Source organism: Otolemur garnettii, unplaced genomic scaffold (assembly GCF_000181295.1).
Source record: "Otolemur garnettii isolate 467f Iridium unplaced genomic scaffold, OtoGar3 scaffold00111, whole genome shotgun sequence".
Taxonomy (NCBI): Eukaryota; Metazoa; Chordata; class Mammalia; order Primates; family Galagidae; genus Otolemur; species Otolemur garnettii.
This window is the reverse complement of record NW_003852506.1, coordinates 1,098,913-1,121,194: the sequence shown is the minus strand read 5'-3', so window position 1 is coordinate 1,121,194 and position 22,282 is coordinate 1,098,913. Positions and strand designations below refer to the sequence as shown.

The following is a 22,282-nucleotide window of genomic DNA, read 5'->3' as shown; positions in this document are numbered from 1 at the left end:
CGACAGGAAGCAAGGTGTGGCTGTAAACCCACAGCCCCGGGAGGCCGCGTTTCCTGGTATGAAGGGCACCCGCAGTCCCTCACCCTCTCCCTCTCCTCACAGGCTTTTCTTGAGCACTTTTCCTTCCCTGAAGCTAGCTCCTCAGGTATATGGGGGAGTTGACTGGAAGGCATAGCCTGGGCCTTGTCCAACATTCCCAGCAGGCTGGGCCCATCCTCTGGAGCCCAGAGGGAGCTGCTGGCCGACTGGGTGAGCTTCCCCGGGGTTTTAGGAGTCAGGAAGAGAAGGTAGGGCCTTCGGCGTCCATGCAGGCGGTAATTGTCCTTCCTTACTCTGCTCCTCACTGAAACACTGTCTCCAAGAAGCAGGGAGCAGAGGCCACTCACGTGGGATGTGGACCTGCAGTTTTCCCCTTAATCCCGTATCAAAGTGTCTCTTTTTTTTGGTTTAAAACATGGGATCTCACTCTGTCACCCAGGCTGGAGTTCAGTGGTGAGATCATAGCTCACTATAGGCCTCAAATCATCCTCCTGCCTCAGCCTCTGAAGTAGCTGGGACTACAGGCATGCACTACCACACCCAGCTAATTTTTCTTATTTTTTGTGGCTGTGAGGTCTCACTGTGTTGCCCAGGGTGGTCTTGAACATCTGAGCTCAAGTGATCCTCCAACCTCAGCTTCCCATAAAGTGTTGGGATTACAGGCATGAGCTGCTTCCCCAGCCCAAAGTGTCTTTAGAATAGAGCTGAGGATCCAAGGTAGGGATGACCCTATAGCAAGCCTGGGCCATTCATTTCATCCTTTCAAGAGTATGGCTGCCTGCTGCATCCTTGCCCTTGAAATTTGAACAGAGACCCTGACCAAAGGCACAGAACCCCCCTCGCATTGGCAAGTAGCCTCAAAGCCAGCTTAGAGAAGCAGCCTGCTTGTTGCCCCCACAAAGTGTTCTTTCACATGTCCTGGTCTGATCCTACAACTAGAAAGAGGATCCCTCGATTCCTCTCTGGCCAGCCGTGGGTGAGAGTGGGCCTCGAGAAGTGCGTTTTAGCCCGGCTCCCACTGGCTGCTGCAATTGTAAAGGTAAATCATCTGACTGGTGTTATGGCTCCACATCTCACGGCCTGCTGTTTCTTCCTGCTGCCCGGCCCCTTGGCACAGTTAACACTGTCTCAAATTCCAGACCAGAAAAAGGGCCCACTATATTGCAGTGATTTTATCATTAACAAGACCTGTTTGGCTCCAAAATGAGGAAAAATACTTAAGCATAATATTTGTGTAGTTCAAATGCAACGCTCCCTCTTTTCATGTGTCACCAAGGCAAATCTGGACTCTGATTCAGAGCTCCAGCCCCAACACTCGACTCAAGCGCAAACACCCCGAGTCACGCAGGCTCTGCACACATGTGGGAGGCCCCTTACGGGCGCAGTATTTTAAGCACCAGCTTTGTGGAGGAAAGCCTGTGGGGCCAGGTTCCCAAGCAACCCCCATCAGCCCTTTCCCGCACAAGTACAAACATGTCTTTTTTCTAGAACAATCTGTGGGTCGGTCGCAGTGCAATTCGGTGTCTGGATGGAGCTTTCCTTCACTACTCCCACCTCCCATCTTTGTGATAGATCCTTGGCTTCCCGAAGATCAAACTGAACAACTTCAACTTTTCTTGCAGAAAAAAAATAAAGCCCAATTCCATCTCAAGAACCATTCAAAGCATAAGAAGTCAGGCCTTTGAATCTTACCCCAGCCTAATGCCAGATATGAGGAGTCAAGGGAAGAAGAATGCAGGAGAAATGATTCCAGAGAGTTCTACTGCCTCAGAAAGAATGCCAGTCACAAAGGCTCCCAGCAAGTTTTGTACCCATTTTGAAACTTCACATTCCTTGGGCATCCAGTGGCATTTTTGGAAAACACTGTGTCAAGAACAGTGGGTGATCCAGGGAAATGATATGTACAAGGTCATCCTGAATACATGGCATTGGGCACAGTGGAGTCTACAGTCAGCCTTTCAAGAAAGGCTGTGGTCAGTTGTGTCTTTCTTGGCCACCAAACGCGTGCCACTGAGAAACAGCAGGAAGAAGTCATTTCAGATAAGCTGCTCCTGTGGCCAGGCACCATGTGAGGTTTTTTTTTTTTTTTAGTCTTTCCTCCCCTCATTACCCTATGCTTAAAAAAAAAAGTTTTAACATGTGAGCAATTTCTATACCAGCTGACACTTGCCAACATCATAGTCATTCGCAGAGATAACTGATAACTCTCTGCTTTAGCAGGAATGTTTGGGCATAATCCTCAGAGAAAACAGTTCTTCACTCTAAGCTATTTCCAAAGCTTGAGAGTCTCAGGGCTGAGTTTAACGTCAGAGGATTGGGAAGAGTTCATTCTCACCCTCCCCACGTGTGTCCGGGAGTGAGCAGGACCAGTGCTGCCTTTGCAGGGGTCTTGGCCCCGTCCTGACAGTGGTGCTAGAGAGTTGTTAACACCCAGGCACAGGGGAAGTGAGAAGCATCATCATCCTCAAGGTGTGGTTAAGATGCACTTATAAGCTAGATCAAAGGAACACTTCATTCTTCTTTTCTGAAACCATCAGATCTCATGTGCCAAATAGCAATATTTTACATGAAATACATAGGAACTTCCGATATAAACTTTCAAGCTGGGGAAAATGAATGCTTTATATGTCTCCAGTTTCCTGTGCCTGTGTTCAATTAAAATGTCCATTTGCCCCTGGATTTTAAATAGAGGAGTATGGAAAATGTTCACTATCAAATTCACTTTTCTTTTCTCTTACTGAGAACTGGCCTTTGGAGGGTTTCCCCAGTAGGGAATTTAACCCTGACTCAAGCCTTCTGGTAGAATTACCATGCAGCCCAGAACATCTACGTGTTGGCAGCCTGGCCTTTTTAGCATGTGAGAAGTTAATTGTGAATGTAAGACTTCATACGGGGATAGCTTAGTGAATCCTACGCAGAATTGAAAAGGATCCTAAATTCTTCTATTACTATTCTCATTTTTTTTGGAATTTTATTATACGTATATGCAGAGTCATAAAAATTCAAAAAAGGGAGAAATAGTGCCATCTGTCAAATATTACTCCATTTCAAAGATATATTTGTTGCTTTCTGAGATGGCTTTCCATTAGGGCATCCCCAAATGTTGCAACATTTTGTGATGGATAATGAGACCAGCTTTCACTTTTCTGCTGTAAAAACTAGACTGAGCAAGTCTGAATATCCATTGACCAAACTGCCTTTTTCAAGGTACTGTTGTGGTCTGTGGCTGTAAGCAACTGAAATATAGTATCTGATCTTCCATTAAAGAAAAGAGATAAAGTTCAATTGCCACCTTGTTTTGGAAACCTTTGGCTAGGGAGAATAAGGAATTTTCTGGAAGTCAACAACATTGTTATTCCACATTTCTGATATGGGTTTACTAATTTTCTTGGTAGGGTCTCAGAAAAATTAGGAAGGTGTATGTTCAAAGCATTGCCATGTGAGCCCCTGAGAGAAATCTGTGCCAAATGTTAATACCAAAAAGATATACAGCTCTGTGTGCATACATTATAAAGCTGTGGTTCTTCTGAAACAGTTTATGAATTTCACATATTCACTTTTAAGAGGATGCACGTATTTCATAAGATATTTGCCAGTTAACCTGCCACTAACTACTTGGATCTGGATATAAAAACATGGCTTTTTCCTTTTTTGATTTGCTACTGTTTGATGACTATGGAAAAACATGTTCTCTCCGTGTGTAGACAGCAGCTCCCTTTTCCTGGCGTAAAAGTCTAACCTCTAGGTTCCAGGGTCGTTGGGATTTAAAGTGATGGTAAGAAATGGAAGGTGATCCTTTCCTGAAGCCCCTTGCAGGTGGTGAAATAAACCTTACCTGCACACCTAACCATCTGCTGGCTGATCAATGTTGGAAAATATTGTTTAATATTACATATGGCTTACATCTCATGCACATAAAATAAATGTAATATAAATACATAATGGATATTGATACATCAAATATTATGATGCATATTATATATGCATGCTTATATATTATCCAATGTAAATACAGGTAGCTTCACTCCACTCCCCACCCCAATTTCTTCTCCTATCCTTAAGCTAAGAGAATAACAAGGTTGGAGCACATCAGAACTGGAGAAAGGCCAGAGAAATCAGCCTTAGTTTTTAACTGATGTGTGGGAAGTGAGGATCAGAAAGGTTACCTCATTTACCCAGTCTCACACAGCCAGTCCGAGGAAGAGGGCAGGCCTGAAAACACACTCGCTCTCAGCACCCACTGACACACACAAATATAAATTCTGTGAACCCAAAATGAACAGAGAAGAGAGGCACACGGTGTCACACAGTTTTCGACCATGGGCATAGTAGCACACTAACTTTTGTACTCTTTGCCTTTATAATTTCATTTCTATTCACGAACTAGGTGAGGGCTGGAGCCATGCTGTTACAGGAGGCTGTGTCTCATCGCTTATGCAGGTCCTGTAATTACTCAGATATTCCAGCTTGGAAGGGCTGGGACGTGGGCCCAAGAATTTGGGTTTCCAATCAGGTCCCAGGGGATGCTCTGCTTCTGGTGCAGGGAGCACACCAGGAACGCGAGTACAAGCAAGAGAGGATCCTCCTCCCAGTTCTGGAACTTTCACTGTGCATCACTACTTCCCTTCTCCCACCCGCCTTCAGTCTGCTGTGGGCTGGGAACTGTAACGACACTGAATATGCCTGAACTATGTGTAGATCAAGTGCCCGTGGGCCCTGACTTAGGGCCTTCTTTTTCAAATCAAGTAGATGCATTCTGTTCTGTCATCTGTGGAAGGACTTTGGGGGAATAAGACCTCTGGGTGGCCCTGGGATCAGACTGTTAACTCGGCTGCCATAATCCTTCTCCCCCCGGGAGAAACAACACAGCACCAGGGAAGCGTGACTGCCAGTCTGGGCATGAAGAATTCTCCATTTTAAATCTGATTGTGCACCAAACTTTGCTGTGGACAAGAGCAAGTCTCTTCATCACTTTAGCCTCCTTGTCTGGAAGCCTGGCATTAAAGGACTAAGACAGATTATTCCAAGGGGCTCTACAAACATCCATAGCAGTTACACCTGCTGTGATTATCTACTCAACCAGTTCTTGTTGGAGTGATCCGACTTAAAACGAGAAGACAGACAATCTGAACTCCCCTCTTTCCTCCACCACACTGGCCATCTTGTTGCTGCTCCTGTATCACTGCCCCAGGGCCTTTGCACTTGCTGTTTCCTCTGCCCAGAACACTCTTCCTTAGATTCTGCGGACCTGATCCCTCCCACCCTTCCAGTATTTGCTCAAATGTCATCTTCTCCCTGAAGAATTCTCAAGAGACCCTGCTTGAAGTTGCAAACTTCTCTATGCAGCCAATCCCTAGCACTTGGGTATTGATTTTCTGCACAGCATATATAAATGTCACTTCTGGACTGTCTGTGCCCACTGGACCATACAAGCTATGAGGACAGTGATTTTTTATCTTTCATGCAAGCCTCTAAGAACATCTGGCACATAGGAGGGTCACTAAATGTTGCCCGAATGACTGACCGACTGAATGAATGACTTATTAAGGCCTTTGTGCTTGGTGCTGTCTGACTGTCTTCCACTGGTTATGGGAAAGTAGAATTCATTGGGGCAAAGAAAGTTGGAACTATAGTTTTCAGCTGCAGGGTGAGTGTAGAAAAACGACTTGCTGAGAAGTATCGTCACTGAGCACATGAAGCTTCATGGAGAATTGTCTCATTAGAAGTTAAATCAGTCAGCAAAACTCATCTCTCTATTTTTCTTTTTATCATTCTAAAAAATAAAAGGATAAAAGGCTCTCTTGTTAGTTAAGCACAGAACCCCAACATAAGTAAGAGGAGGAGCACAGCTTCTGTTCCTTCTTTGTAGTGAGCACCTTCACACACACGCACAGAAATATACCGCACGTACACACCTATGCTCATACACACAGTGTCCCCGACTGCACTGAGGACACGCACTAAGCATAGAAGGCCAGGTGCAGAGAGCAACAGTAAGGTAAGGAATTCAAAAAAGAGCAACGACTCACACAGCTTCAGGGGCAAAGGCCCACACAGCTTCCCCTGTGCCCCCAAGACTCAGGGGACAAAAATAAAAACAAATCCCCAAGCTCAAAACGGATAGTCACAAGTGATGGAGGTTTTAGCGCACTCCCATGAGCTCATGGAGACCTCCCTGGGCCTCCCTAACAGCAGAGCAGAGCAGTTAGTTAACATGTGCCATCCCAGTGGTCACTGGTCTCCGCCTGTCTCTGGTGACTAAGAAGATTAACTGTAGCTCACAGTGGGGAACTGCCTGGCAGCTTTTGCTCTTGATTAGAGCAGCCCTCTGTGGGGGTTGTGGAGACAGCCTCTTAACAGGGATGAAGAAAGCTCGCAAGGTCAAGATTCTTTCTCCTGGACCAGCCTGTAATCTCCCAAGTGTTCCCCACTCTCCCCAGGGTAAGGCATTGTGCCAAGGAAACCCTCTGGTTAGAGTTCACACTAAAGTAACCTGAGAGTGGTAACTGCCAGTGTCTGTTGGGTCTGTTGGTCAGAGTGGCTCCCCCAGGCAGACAGACCCTGAGGGGAGAACAGCTGGAGGGTGCATGTTGGTGGTGTCCTGACCAGCAGAGACACTGAGCATGTTCAGACAGGACAAAGGCAACTGCAGGCCCTTCCAAGGTAGGGTGATGCCCCAATAAATGCTGGATGAACAAAGGAAGGAGGGCGTGAGTGGGTGAATGGGCTCCCCTTCCCACACCAGACATCTGCTGGATGCTCGTTCTGAAGTGTGTGGGGTGACCCTACCCTCTGTCCGTCCAACGAAGGGTTAGATGCTCTCCTTTTTCTAAAGGCAATGCCCACTGGATCCCAGGGCCTTCCCAGAAGCAGGGGATTAGCATCTGGTTCTGAGCACTCACTTCTGTCATAAATGCCAGCTGAAGTTCCAGGACAGATGGCGGAGCAGGCCCTGGCCGGGCCACGCCCACCTTCTGAGCACTCACCAGTGAGAACGCCAACTCCCTGTTGTCTGTAATAGGCCCTTGGCTCTCCCTCACCCCATCCTGAGCAAATGCTCTCAGGTTGTTTGGGAGATGACAATGTCACTCAAGCATCCGGCTAATTTAATTTACTGTTGTCCACAGCGGTAGAAGTAGCCAGCAGCGGGGAAGGGGCGTCTGTGGGGAGGAGAACTCTTCTGCCGGTTACTGAGTGTAAGCAGCTATTCACCTGGACGCCCAAAGAGCCACAGCATGGTGATCAGAATGTAGGTTCCCCTGTCTGGCTGGTGCCATTGCCAGGGAAAAATCTATTTATTCCAAGACACGGGTGCCCCCTCTCTTCTCCCTGGACCTTCTCTGAGTCAGTTAGGGGAAGAAGGAAGAGCAGGCTGTCCCAGGCCTCCATCCTTTCCTAGCAGACCCTGGCAGCAGTCTCCCTCCCCAGCACGTTTCAGATTTGAATGCAGCAGACTTTCTCCCCGGCCTGCCCACGGGGCTCTGCCTACCAGGCAGGCTGACCTGTGGGACCATCTCCCAGCTCCTCTCTGCTACAACACAATAGGAGAACCGCCTGGACAGTGGTGAACTTTCCTCTCCTTTTAGTTCCCAACAGTCCCTGCTCTGTGTGAATACCCTGGTGGATCCCCCAGGATCCGGGCTGAGGGAGGGAGCCTTCATAAACGACTGCAGATTATGCTGACTCTTTCCCCAGCCTGAGGGGACCCCCCACTCCCTTGTCCCCAATTTTTGTTTTTTTCAACCACTTCTGCTTCCTTCGTTTTCTCTGCAGCTGCAGCGGAGAGATATAGTAAAGCTACTGTATAGGATTTTGAAAGCAGGGCCTCTGAGAGCTTTCCAACCTCCATACAAGCTGGTTATTCTCTGCCTTGTTTTCTTTGGCTTCAGGTTAGTAACACAGAATGAGTCAAACAGTATTAACTTTCAATAGGGAAGTGGTGTGGTCAACCAAAGCTGTTTGCGGCTAGATTGTGAAGATAGGTAGGGCAGGTAATGAAGAACAGCCCATAATACTGCGAGGAGGCAAACCCAGAAACACTCCAACAATTAAGTCAACAGAACTCACACCATCATTTTTTAGTTGCCCGAGGAATTAACACCAAGGTCTCTGACTGGCCAGCTTTGGGAAGCTGGCCACGCTGCGGCATGGACAATTGAGCGTTTTGTGGCTTTAAGGACGGCTTTTTTTTCTTCAATGTTGCCAAAGTCCTGGGAAAGCCAGTTAGGATGATTTCCCTGTTTAGGGCATGTTTCTCTGGAGTGAACCTTTATTCATATCTTTCCCCAACTTGGAGTATGAGGAGACCCCATTGTCCCTCCCTCCTCCTTCCTCCCTTGCCCCCACCCACCCTCCCAGTCTCCCCAGTTTGGCTCCAACCACAGTGGCGGCCCCTGGGCTCTCTTTCTCAAGGTTAGAAGATGAAGTTTGGAAAGCACAAGTGCTCCTGCAGACATCATACTTCTAGGGGCTGATATAGACTTTAAAAACCATTAAATCCTTCTCTCTCCTTTACAAAGGAAACTGAGGGTCTAAGTGGAGAAATGATTGCTGAGCTTCCCAAAGCCAGGCAGGTCCAGACCTAAAGCCCCACTGGCAGGCCAGTGGTCTTTCCACTGGGCTGGGCCGCTCTCTTGCTCAGGGCTCAGGACTGCTTTTAGAGTTCAATAGAGCAGCTCCCGAGAACAGCCCAAACCTCAAGACTCAAATTTCAGTGGTTTCCAGTTTTTTCTCTCTGTACTCAGCTACCTGTTTATTTTGAGACTGGCTGAATCACCCAAAGAATAGAACAAGAGTTTCTCTGAAGCTGTTCCTAGTGGCTTGTCAGCAAATGAACAGGATGGCGAGCTGGCCTCAGGACCTCGAGAGTCTCACCTCTGAGCAGCTGCAGTTTTGACTCATCCTGGGAAACTGGCGCTAAGACTCAGGGTGTAATATTTCACCTCCCTGAAATCGAATCCAGAAATCTCGGGCGAGCAGCATATATAAAAAGCCCCGAGGGGAAAAAGGAATAGGGACTCAGCGAATCTCACATTTTCTCACCTCTTCCCAAGGCTTCTGGCTTTCATTGAAAGAAAATGGAATAACAGAGTTTTAGGAAAGAACAACTGTAGTATTTGGTCTTAGAAAAGAAAAATATATATTCAAACAAAATGCAAGTTTTAACTGTTTGCTTCTGTTTCCAATAGTTTTTAAGGGTATATAGTTGTAGGCAAAGAAAATATTAAGATATTCAAATACAAAAGGTAAAATTTCTAAAGCATGGATTCATGGTGTGGGCTGATTTAAATGTCTATTTTTTCTCTGCTCTTTTCTTCTCCCTAATCTTAAAAAGCATGATGAGGTAAAAATCTACCTTCAGGGAAGCAATTATTTTATTACAGAACCTTAATATGTTTTGTATATTACATGTGAAATAATAATAGATTTTTCTATTGTTTTTTCAATTATCTAATTATATATCTATTATATTACTATTATCTGATTGAAAGACTGTTTTAAAAAGCACTTTGGTAATATTATCTCAAGTCATCCCAAAGAATCTTATGCAGTAGACAGAGCTCATGTTATCAGCATTTATCCCATCGACGACTCAGGAGATGCTGAGAGCCTTCCCAGTCACACCACAGCACAGGTGCTTACTGTTCAGTTAGGAGCAATAGATTTTGATCAAACTTTTAGTTGTTCGTAAAAAGATCACTTCTCCCTTAAGGAAGTAGGGCAGTATGGTTAACAAGGTTATGCTTCAGTGAGGAATAAATTTACTGAAGCCTGTCCAGTGATTGAGGATTTATAGTTAATAATGGGGGGGGGGGGAGAAAAAGCCCCTATTGTGCTGCGTCTTGGGGGCCCAGGATGTTTTCCTTTTTTTTTTTTTTTAAACTAACTTGGCAATGACAAATATTTGGCCCCTACTTGGGCAGACTTCTGTGTGTTTCCCTGGTAAGGGCTCTGGCACAAGGCAGAGGGGCCCGCCTATCCAGAGTGTGTGAGTTAACAAGAGCAGATAATATTTAAGGAACACCCCTGTGCCTGGCACCCTGCTGCGTCCTTATATGTGTTGCTTTATTCTGTACAATAATCCCCAACACACAGGGATGTCATCTTCCTGGTTTTATATCTGAGGAGGCTGAGCTTGGGAGGCAAATTTGACCATGCAGGAGAGGGGAGCCTCGGCCATCAGCCACAGTGCCAGCCTGTCTGCCAGGCCACTCTGTTTAATGCTCACATCCCCCTGCAAGGGAGGGACCACCAAGCCCATTCTACAGATGGGAAAACCGAATAGCAAGGAACAGACCTGAAGCTGGGTTGGTCCTCTCCCACTCCCGAGGCTTCCTGAGCGTCTTGGTTCACTCTGAGAGTCTGGGCTATGCCCTCTAAGCAACGTCAGAGAGGTGTGGAGGGTGGGACTCTGAGCACTTCTCTCAGCTCTTTAAAATGAATGAATCGGAAATATCATAAAACCACTTTGAAGGTAAGTGAAAAGAAGGAGAAAGCCAGAGCAAATCCAAAAGGGCTATAAATTTATATATTTGAGAACTCACTTACTTCAAATGTTATTCTTTATCTCAATAATCAGAAGATGGCTTCCAAGCCATAGTGAACAAAAACAAAAATAAAAACAAAATCGAACAAGATGCTTCACATTTTAGGATATGAAAATATGTAGAAACATTCCAGTAGGTCTCAGTTTTAGTCTGTACTTGCTTTAATAGAACCTGAGTATATGGGAATCATGTAAGTACCAAACTAATATATTATCCTGAACTTCCTTGAAAGGGGTCTAGGGAGCCAGCTGACAGATTAATTCCATTGTATTACTTACAAAAAGACAGACAGAAAAGTACTTTGGTTTGGGTAAGAAAAAAATGTTTTAACCTTTCTTTTCACCTGTGGACGCATACCAGAATGCTTGGCTAGTGCAGATTTTCCCCGTGATACTGCATGGCGTAACAATGTAGAATTTGGTGAGAATATACCACACAGAAACCATACTATGAAAAAGACATCACATTCCACCACATGTCAGTGTCCTGTGATACGTCTCATAATACAGCTGTTCCAGGCAGTGAGAGATTACACCTAATTTACCCCTTCTGTCTTGTCAGCTGTTAATACTTTCATAGCAAAAAAGCAAACCTTCTGAAAATATCACTTTTAAAGGGAAAGAACACTGGAAAGAACCAGAGAACACAGACACTGCAGGGAGCTGAAAGGAACTTGAACCCAGATCTAGTGAGTAGGGAAAGCTTTCACTTACTTAAGCTAAACTTCTAGAATTTGTGTTTTTATTATTTTGTTTTTAAGAGACCCAGCTTATCAAATTCTTACTATTGCCTCTCCTAGCTACATGGTTTACAAGGAAAAACCCCGAGCATTTGGGAAAACTCAAAGAGACTTTTTCAAACTGAAAAATGGAAAGTGGTGGGGGTATGCCGAAAGTCCTAAATCCAGCTGCGTGCAGGGAAGCAGGTGTGTACGCTGGGCTGTGACACTGTCTGCCCTGCTCCATCCATCAGCTGTGGTGCACCCATCCTTAGGGGAGATGCACCCCTACAATGGGGCCCAAATGTCCCCGGCAGGAGTGGCTTTATCAGGCCCCAGAGAACACAGGCAGCTGACGACCCCGTGGCCACACACACCGGAGGGGTCAGAAAACTCAAAGTGTAGCTGACTATGTTTCCACACCTGAAAAGCCTGGCTGAGGCCCGAGATCCCGGGCACTTTTGGGACATGGGGAGCGGGAGCCTAGTGTGAGAATCCTGACCCCAGGGGTCTGGCCACATTTCAGGTCACATGTCTAGGATGTAGTGGAGCAGACACTTGTGCACACACTGAAAAAATCCCACGCGTTAGATCCCAAGCACCAACTTGCCATGTTACTCAACATGATTTTTCCTCCTGAATTGTTCACAAAGTGCAACATTTGCGGGCAAAGCCATTAGGGACTTAGGAACAGTGCCCGGGGTTAAGGGCCCATAAATATGCCAGAGAAGAAATTTTACTGGGTCTAAATACAAAAGGAAAACTGTGGGGGGGAGGAGGGTTAGGAATCAAAATATATAAATGTTTAATTAAACGTCAAAAAAAGAGAGGCAGCATTATGGCAACTTCATGAATTTTTAAGTTTAGGAGTCACAGATCTTTTTTATTTAGAGTTTTCTCATTTCCAGAAAGACTTTAAGACCTAATGCAAATAATAGCTGACCTCTTCAGAACATGGGTTGTGTGCCAGGCTTGGTTCTAAGGTTCTACAGAGGACACTGCATTCAGCCTCCCAGCCCAATTAGGACGCTCACTGTCGCTGTTGTACAGAGTGTCAGCCAGACCGGCACCTCCTCCCCACCCCGCCCCCAGGTACTAGCACCACACAGTTAGTCAGTGCCAACCTGGGGATCTCAACCCTTGTCTTGACCACATGTCGATAGCACAGAAATCAGGGCAACTCTAGCCAGAGATTTTCATTTGAGGGGACCTCACCTAATGTGCATGATGCAATGGTACACTTTAAAACTATTAAGAAATGAGTATAATTGTGATGGATGTGTTACTTAGTTCAATGTAAGCATTTCATATTGTATGTTGAAGCAGTACCCTGAACCCCATAAATGTATCAATGTACAAAGTTATGATTTAATAAAAAATAATTTAAAAAACCCCCAAAAATTTATAGCAGGGAAAAAATAAACCTAACGTGTGATCCGAGTGCTGTGAGTTTAGCTGGTGATCTAGGACAGCACTGACCAGGGAAGGAGGCCTGAAGGCCTTGGCCTCCAGGGGCCCTTTTCCTGGTAATCTAAGGCTCTGCTTTGCTGATAATATTCTGTTACCGCTTTTGAGTGAGAACTAATTTAGAGATTATCTCATCCCATTGCCTGGTTCCACAGAAGAGGAAAATGAGGACTAAAGTATTTAAGATAATTGCCCAGGTTCACACCCACTGGCCTGGTGGCGCCAGTGTGAAAATCCAGGCCCCCAGATCAGGATCCAGAAATCTTTTTTACGTGTTTTAAGATTAAGAAACTGAATCCTGAATGAAGACAAGATCTGTTTGTTCTTTCAGCATCTCACATAAGAAATCCTAACAAGGACTGTGATGTATTAATTTAGATCTCAACCTCACGGGAGGAGCCTTCAAATATGGTTTTGCAATGGTCCAGATGAAAAGCGAAATTCAAAGTGATGGGTTAAATATCACGCCATGTTTCTCTCTCCTCTCTGCTTCCTGCACTAGCCTCCTATAAAAAGATAACTTTGGGGGGGGGGTTTATGGTTTTGTCTGCAACAATATAAATGCCATCTTAAAAAACCTCAGTGGCTTCTGCATAAGACAGAAAAAGTTGCTAAGAATTCTCAGGCTGCCCAGCTCACCCAAAGTTGTGTCAGCTGGGTGCCGGCTGCTTCTGAGGCAGGGGGACAGTCCCTGCAGGGTCGTATTTGGTTTCCATTTGCTCTTGTAGCCCTTTCCAACCTTAGACTTAACGAAAGGGCCAGGGAAATCCTCATGCATATAAAATTCTTCCTCTGGATACTACTAAAAATCACAGAGATTCTAAAATTCATTGGAAACATTTAGTCATGATTATTATTAATACTTTAAAAACTGCCTTTGCAAAGTATTCAGGTAGCAGGGGGCTTAGCACAGAAGGAATTCAAGTACCTGGGGGACGCTTCCCAGAACTTTCACCTCAGCCTGAAATGCCTTTCAGAACCAGGAGGCAGGGAAGTGAGTGGACTATTTCCTTCCTCTGAGGCCTTGCTCCTTCTTTACTGGGTGGGAGGGAAGGAATAATTATTTCCTTTTCCCTCTGTGGATCAGATAGAACTAAAGTCTAAATCTGATATTTGAAGAATCCAGGGAAAGAGGCAGTAAGTAGATCATAGTTCATTACCTAGAAGAGCCAGCTCAAAGCAATGCCCAGAGAACAATGAGATTGTGGATTGGTAATTACAATCCTGAGATCACAGATCCATAAAACCATCTGACCTTTTGATAACCATTCAGGGGCAGAGAGTGACACATTTTCATCCTTCCCGTGGGCTGCACGCTGTGCACACGGGCCCTCTAGAAAAACCTTTGCTAATGGGGAACCAGACTCAGATTGCTGTTCTGGGGAGGTCACTCATCTTTCCTGCAAGCCAACACTGGAGGGAGCATCACCCCTGGTTCAGGTCCCCAAGCAGGCCCTGGTAACAGATGCAGAATCGTGCTGGCACAGGGACCCACATGGCCTTGGCTGTGTACTCCCCGCAGCCCCGTCCGGGGAAAACACTGATTCCCTCCTGTCAGTACAGAAATCCCAAATGCCACAGTGACAAGACTCTGCTTTCTTGAAGAAAACTGTATGTGAACCAGAACTTTATTGATAAACTCTCCTGATAAAAATTAAAGGAATTCCAATACAATAAAGCCCAACTAGCAGTTAGTGCCGTTTTGAAAAACAGACATTGGCCTCTGCATGCCAGTGTCTAGACTGCTAGCTTTAAACTCTGGCTTACTACTTGTGTGACCTTGGGCAAGGTATTCAATTCTTTCTGCTTCCATTTCCTTGTCCTTTCAAAGATTATAGAAATTAATGTGTGTGAAGCACTTTGAATGATGTTAGGCAAGTAACTAACACTATATAATGTGAGCTACTGCTATTATCAGGTATTTTATCATTAACAGAAAAATAACATTTTAAAAAAGAACTAAGTATTAATTGCAAAAGCAACCCTAAGAATTATGCTCATCCCACACTTTCCTGGACAATCTTATAAGTATTTTTAGGTCCTTTATCACCATAAATTTATCAATAAAGAGAGTTCATCAATCAAGTTCTGGTTCACATATGATTTTCTCCAAGAAAGTTTATGTCATTCATTTGAGACATTCTCTCCACATATAAGGATCCCATTTGTTTGCTATCTACATTTAAAATAATAGGAGAAAATGATATTCATTGGTTTTAAAGCCTTAAAAAAAAGAAGAAAATCATATTCATGTGACACAATCTCAACAAAGTAGTTTTAAGAAGCACCTGAGAGCTGAAGAGTTGGGCCTTTGATTCCAGAGACCTATTTTAACTACAACTCCCTATGAAAGTGATTCGTCAGCGAGGAGGCTGATGCCCCAGGAATCATTCCACACTTCCAAAGCTGAAGTCGAACATAGTTGCTGTGAAGAATTCCTTTAACCCGAGGACAGAAATTGTCTCAGAAAAGGCCAATATTTATTGTTATTAACCTTTTCAATTAGTTTTGTCAGTGTTCCAGTTGTCACGGATATCTGCCCAGTCCACTCTACCAGTATGGGGGACCTCTGATGGGTCAGTTGGGGTTCCGGTTGCTCACCCTCCTCAACCTCTCCTTAGCAAAGTATCTTCTTCCATGGCACTGAACCAATTCCTCCACTTAAATTATTTAGTGAAATATCTGTAGAGAATATGCTTTGGTATCTCAATATTAGCACAGAGTCACCTAATTACAGATACAAGGGGTAAGAGTGGGAGTTTCTCATAAGATCCCAGAGATATAAAAAATACATAAAGCAACTCTCAAATATCCTTTTCTTAAAAAAATCTTTTCCACTATATCTTTCATGCTCCAAGAGGAGACAATCTATCACTATCTTAACAAGCTCCTGCGTGTTCTCCCTGCTGACAACAGAGCCCTCATTGCTGCTTGCAAGAACCCATGGCAGGCAGAGAATACCTTTGGAAGGTGCCCTTTCTCCTTCAAAATGCTAATTTTTCAACAACTAATAATTTCTATATTTGTCCAAGATATAAGAAAAAAAAAGCTCATGGAATATGGGAAAAACAAATTTTGACTTTTTAAAGAGCAGCTCAGTTAGTAGAGAAGAGCACGTGACCATCTGAGAGGAGAAGCACTCTCTACTCTTTGGCATATACTTCATGCCCCAGCTTCACCACCGATTAGGACAGGGACACATCAAGTAGTTCCACAGGCAGGACAGCGGGTGGGCTGTGGCGCCTGGTTTGTTATTTTTAGACTTAAGTAAGTCTAAAGGCAGGTTGGATGAGGTGAGCGTGGAGGTAAAGCTCCAGGCCTTCTAGACCATCTCAGAGCTGGGACAAAAGGGAGGAAACGTACAAGCCCATTCCTCACTTGAATCACGAGGATTCTGGGGCCGGGTCAAAGAGCTTATACTAGATGTCATACAAATAGTATGATATGGACAGCCCAATGAACAGTGGTTCATTGTCAGGGCAGACGGATGGACCAGAGTACAGGATTAGAGCTCAGCAGCTCCTCATCCTTTTCCTGGCTTCTTCACCAACTATTTCTTTTAAACCTTAGAGAATCCCTTCGTTTTCCTGGGCCTGCTGTCCCTTCTCTCCGAGGTGATCATCCCAACGGCTCTCTCAGGTCCTGTCTAACTTTCACTGTCTTTGATTTTATGAAACAAGACTTTTCAAAACTATTGGACCTGGCAATGCCAAGGTCACTTTGCCAGAATTGTCCACTATTCTCAGCACCACAGTGGGAGGTCTTATTCATCCAGAGATTTGAGACCCCCGGCCCTGATTCCACGCCGTTTCCTCCCTTAGCGCTACGTTGGAAAGTGGCTGTGGGCGGAGTTCCACCACTAAGGAGAAGTTCCCTCCTTGAATGAAGATGTTCAAAGAAGCAGCAGCAAACAGGGACTAAAATTAGCTGCGTGGCCCACCCTCGCTTCAAGGGTGAACGGAAAAGTCATCATTACTCAAGTCACCCTGAAGTCTGTGTGCACTTGACTTTTTTCTAGATGTCCCTTGTTAAATGTGAGACTATCTACCTGGGGCTATAAAGTTTTACTTATACTTATTCTGGCTATTTAATTTTTCCCCAGATCCCCCTTTGGCAGGAAAGACTGTGTAAAAATGGGTGGCTCTTGGGAGTAAATCTCTTCTGTCTGCTCAAAGGGCTCTTCCCCATAACGACTGTTTTCCTAAGTTATAAAACAGCGGGGGCAGAGAAAACTGTATACACAGACAGGCCGTTACAATCACACAGACGTATTTTTCCCCTGTGACTGCCAATTCTTGAAAGTCAGAGCAGCCCCTGTCTGTTTTCTGAAGCCCAACCATCTTGGTATTTCTCTGAATGCTACAGGAAATGCTGGCAGGGAGGCAAGCCCCGGCCTTTTTCTGCATGACAAAATACCAGAAGGAGAAGGGATAAGTGGGGGTCACCTGGTTCACACTTCTTCCTCGGGCAGGTCCGCGTTTGAACCATCCAAGAGGAGGCTGTTGCTTCTATTTCTAAACATTGAGCTTCTACAGCCTCCCGAATGAGCCTTTGCTAAGTCGAGTTACCCTCCAAGTCGACTTCTTGCAACTAAAGACTGCCTTCCTGGAGCCCCGCACCTTGCTATAATGTAAGCCTGCTTCCTCTTTGGTCCTCTGTGGAAAGCAAAGGCACGTCAGAGTGTACGTTCTGTTTAATGCCAGGTCACGGTTAGTCTTTGCTTTGCCACTCTGACTCGGGAAGCCTAGAAAGTGCCCGTGGTGGGGCCCTGGAACCCTGAGGCCCTGTGCCTGAGGCCTGATTCTCACATATAAAGAGGAAAAGGGGGAGGGTACCGAGGCCCAGAGTTTTCCAAGTCTGGACATGGCCAGAAAAGCCTTGCTGGGCTAAAAAAGAAAAAGCTGAGAGGGCCCTCTGGGGAAGCCAGGGGACCTGGACATGGAACACCAAGTAATGGGGGCCGCCCTGGGTGGGCATAGTGGCTCTCTGCGGAGCACCACCCACTCTGGGGCATTGGGAAAGTGTAGGCAGCACAGGGAACGGTTCTAGCAGGTGACGGAGATGCTACGAGGCTGTGGCCAGGACCACAGGGAGTCTGCTACAAGCTGCAGTGATCACAGGACAGTCAGTAAAGAGGTACCTTACAGCCTCCACAGGGACCACCACGCCAAGAAGGTCATCTGGAGGAGCAGCCAGAGATGCCAGCACGGATGCCCCATCCAGGGTTACTAACATTCCCGACCTCATTCTCCACACCAGACACACAGCATCATTTCATCTGATCTTATAAAGAAGCTCTCATCATCATTCCCATTTTGCAGGAGAGCTAAACAGAGGTTCGGATCTGTAACTCAGGAAAGCCTTAAGGACTCCACCTGCTGTCCCTGCAACCCCAATTCTTAACCATTCCATTTTAGGACCTGACCTTCCTGCATCGCAGCTTCTGGGGACAGTAGGAAGCCTTGTTTTTCAATATCCCTTACTCCAAGAAGAGAGAAAATTAATTTCCCACCAGGGACCTGATATAGTCTAGAGGCATTTGGGTGCTGGGCGGGGATGGCAGTCAGCTCCCCAGACCTGGAACTGCAGCCCAGCCTCAGATCCTGGGGAAGGGTGTGGCTCTGGAAAGAGTATTACTCTTGTGTTTATTCAAAGATAGTCATTAAGTCACTGTGAAGACATCTTTTCTGCAGACTAAACAACCACCATTCCTTTTTTAAAAGCTTTCCTCACCGTGGCTATTTTTTGGTACCCTCTTTCTATATTTGCCAGTTTTCCCCAGGCATCCTTCTACCCTCCCGTTCTCTGTCTTAGTCCTGTCATAAGATTTTGATCTGCACCACAGAAAGAAAGGGTCATTTTCATAGATTTCATCTGTAGCCTTAACGAAGTAATCAAAGGCCAGCAAGGATGGCAATCAGACCTTTGTGGTCCACTCTGACCCTGGGAACTTTGTTGGCTGCCCTGGTGTTTGGCCAATCTCCCATTTACTATATTTTCCTGATCCTGTTGAACTTTACTATGTGTTTGAGGGACTGGTGCTTAGTCTCACGCAGCCCTGGAATGGTTCTAACATGCACTTGAGTCATCCTTTTCCTCTGCCCTCGAAGAGGATGCTTTAAAAAGTACTGCTGCTCATCCACAACCTTGCAGGAGTGTGGACAATGAAATTTTATTTTGCCCTGCATGGCCTGACATTCCCCTGCAAAAGAGAGGCTTAGTTCTAGGATTCTGAGACACTGTCCCTGAGTGTCCCAGCCCCAAGGGGCCCACACTTACTTCGAGGTTCTCGGGGTCCATCCACTGTAATTTTGATGGCTCTGTGGTAGGTGGCGACTTGGGGAGGGTTCGTGAAGACGGTGATGGTCAGAGTGAAGCTTTTCCCTGTCAATACACAAAAGAGAACACAAAAGACTGAAGCAAGAGGCCTGAGCATGTCTGCTGGGCAAGGGTTCATTCATTCATGGAGCCTAGCCCCCACTGGAGCGATGGCAGTATTTCAGCACCAGTCACTGGCTGTCCCAATACTCCTTTGAGTTTGGCTTTGCTTGAATTGCGCACACTGATACTATTTGCCTAGGTGTGACACTTCACATGGTTATATGGATTTAATTTAATCTCACATAAATAGCATGGGATCGAGAAAGAAGAGCATTTATTTTCCATCATGTCAAGACTCCAAGGAACCATTGAGTCAGGTTGGCGGCTCTCTGATCCCAGCCCCAAGGGCCCCACCATCCTCCCCAATCTTTTATAACTCAGGGCAAAGAGGAGTAAAAGAAACTATATCCATCTTTTCCCTCTAACTTAGTACCTCTGAGGATTAGGAAAGATAGAATCTCTAAGTTGAGGCAGGGTGAAATTAGAATTATTAGAATTATTAGTAATTCTAATAATTAGAATAATTATTATTAATTCTAATAATTCTAATTTCACCTAGCCTCAAATTTAGAAATTCCATCTTTAGAATAATTGGAATTATTCTTTCTGTATTTTTAAAATACTAATTCTAGATGATTTTAAATGTTACTTGAAAATGCCAGATGTTATTGGAGGCGCTCATGGGATTGTAAGGTCAATAAGTGGACTTCAGGATATGTAAGTAACAAACTGAGATTCACCAAGTATATTAATAAAAATAAGCCTGTAAGTTCCACGTAAACATTTACATATCTTACAAAAGGTAAGAGCATCTTCATTGCATAAGTTTAATAATTTGAAAACATTTCTTCTTGGCCAAGAGGCTCACAGGACGGACTCTGGGTTTGAATTCTGGTGGGCTGACCTTTGGCAAGTCAATGGACTTCTCTGTGCCTCAGTGTGCTTACCTGAAAGATGGGCACATGGAACACTTCCTGCCTCAGGGAGTTTCAGGGAGATTAAATTAGTTAAAATCATGGAAATAGTATCTAACACACGGTATTCAAGAGGGTGTGTGTGCAGTGTGTGTGTGTGGAGTGCATCCCGCTTGCTACATGGTTTCTCTTCTGTGTTTCCCATGGCTATAACAGGACCCTAACGTCCGGCTAAGTAACATAGTCATTCTTCAATTAGCATGGTTCCTCCTCCGAATCAGGTAGCATGAAACAAAGCCAAAAATACAGGCAAACAGAGCAGGCCCACCCACTCCTTTTGAGAATTTAAATCTCAAATTATCTCTCTTCCCTAAGTTAGAAAGAGTAGAATATTGTCAATAACCACAGTTTCCATATCAAGGCAGACCATGGAAAAGTGCTGGATGAAAATACAACCTTGGGCCACCACAAGGCACTACCCCTGACCATGAAAAGCCTCCACCAGCCCTTCCCCAAGGCTTTGTAGTTTGGCCATGTTAGAGGCAATAATAAAAAGAGCAATAGTGGGTAAGGACAGATGGCACCTGCTCTGCTTGGTGTGGCTCTATAAACAGAGTCTCAGCAGACTCAACGCAGGAGGCAAGGGGGCTTTCTGGGGAGTGGTGTTCCACAGAGCAGAGGACCACAGCACCAGGTGGCCCCATGCCCAGATCCATCTTCCCCATCAGCTGGCCTTCTCCATCTCTAGACAGACTTTAGATGTTATTATATCAGGTGATACCCCAAGAGCAGAAGAGGCCCTGGTCAGGTCCAGGGAGAAGGGCATGTGATGCAGGAGAAGGGGTCCCAGGCAACCACCCATGTCCCTGCTCAGTCTCTGGCTTTCCAAGAACAGATCAAAGACCAGTGGTACCATTGCCCTGGACCAGCAGCCTCCTCCGTCCTGGCTGGCAAACCATCCTATAAGCCTCACCATCAGTCAGTCTGTCCCCTCTCTGTCAAGACCCCTGAGGGTTATTACCGGTACCTAGAGTCACACCCCACTCCCGCCCTTTCCTCCCCCACTTGATTCCTGACCTTGTTCTCTGAGTTCCCCCTACAGGCCAGAGCACTGTGACTCTGGGGTCTTTTTTCCTCCAGCCACCTGGCCAGTACCAGGTCTCCCGCTACACGCCTTGCCCAAGTCCTCCTGCCTTCAGTGTCCCAGGCAGGCACCCATTTTCAGGCAGCCTTCCTAGATGACGACAGGGTGCTTTGTGGCTGTCAGGGCTGCCCCCTAATTCATTCTTGGCCTTTGAGTGATGAGGAGGTCAGATTGAACAGGGTTTGTGGCTGCACCCTGAGCTCTCCAAGGACAGGGATCCTGTTCTGTACCACCATGTGCCCCTTACAGAAAGGTGGGGATGGGGGGGGGGGCTTCAGGCTAGAGTGGGAATTAAAATGAAATGCACCAGCAATGTAGAATGCCCCTGTCCCAGAACTGAGAAGGTCTGGGGGCGGCAGGAGGTGTGTATGTCTGAGAGAAAGACAGAGACAGAGTTAGAAGTTTGGGGATTTTGTACAAATGATTTTGCTTTGCCAGATCTCAGTTTACTGTCTGCAAACTAAGAGAGCTTGTAGGATGCCCATAATGTCACTTCCATCCCCTGATTTTTACCTTCTGAGAACATGGCCAGCAGCGAGTGCAAGTGTATGGACCCATGTAGGTGTATGTGCCTGTGTGGGTGTGTGCCTGCATAGGCGAGTGTCCCCCGTGGGTGTGTGTCCTGGTGTAGGTGTGTGGCCCCTCATAGGTGTGAACCCATGTGGGTGTTGGTCCCTGTGTGGGTGTGGCCCCTCATAGGTGTGAGTCCCTGCATAGGTGTGGGTCTCTGTAGGTGTGTGTCCCTGTAGGTGTGAGTCCCCGAGTAGGTGTGTGTCCCTATGTGGGTGTGTGTCCCTGTAGGTGTGAGTCCCTGAGTAGGTGTGTGTTCCTATAGGTGTTTGTCCCCAGGTAGGTGTGTGTTCCCATGTGGGTGTGTGTCCCAGTAAGTGTGAGTCCCCGAGTAGGTGTGTGTCCCTGTAGGTGTGTGTTCCTGTAGGTGTGTGTCCCTGTAGGTGTTTGTCCCTGTAGGTGTGTGTCCCTGTAGGTATGTGTCCCTGTAGGTGTGTGTCCCTGTAGGTATGTGTCCCCATGTGGATGTGTGTCCCTATAGGTGTGAGTCCCTGTAGGTGTG

The 22,282-nt window shown here is 45.9% G+C and overlaps 1 protein-coding gene across 1 annotated transcript in view; it reads right to left on the bottom strand.

Annotated features, from left to right (window-relative positions):
• RUNX1 (runt related transcription factor 1) overlaps positions 1-22,282 on the bottom strand; it is a 236,554-nt gene that overhangs the window by 40,847 nt on the left and 173,425 nt on the right. Inside the window, exon 6 of the mRNA XM_023517438.1 lies at positions 19,051-19,155. Within this exon, the coding sequence (XP_023373206.1) occupies positions 19,051-19,155 (105 nt within the window). The remainder of the gene's footprint in view (positions 1-19,050; positions 19,156-22,282) is intronic.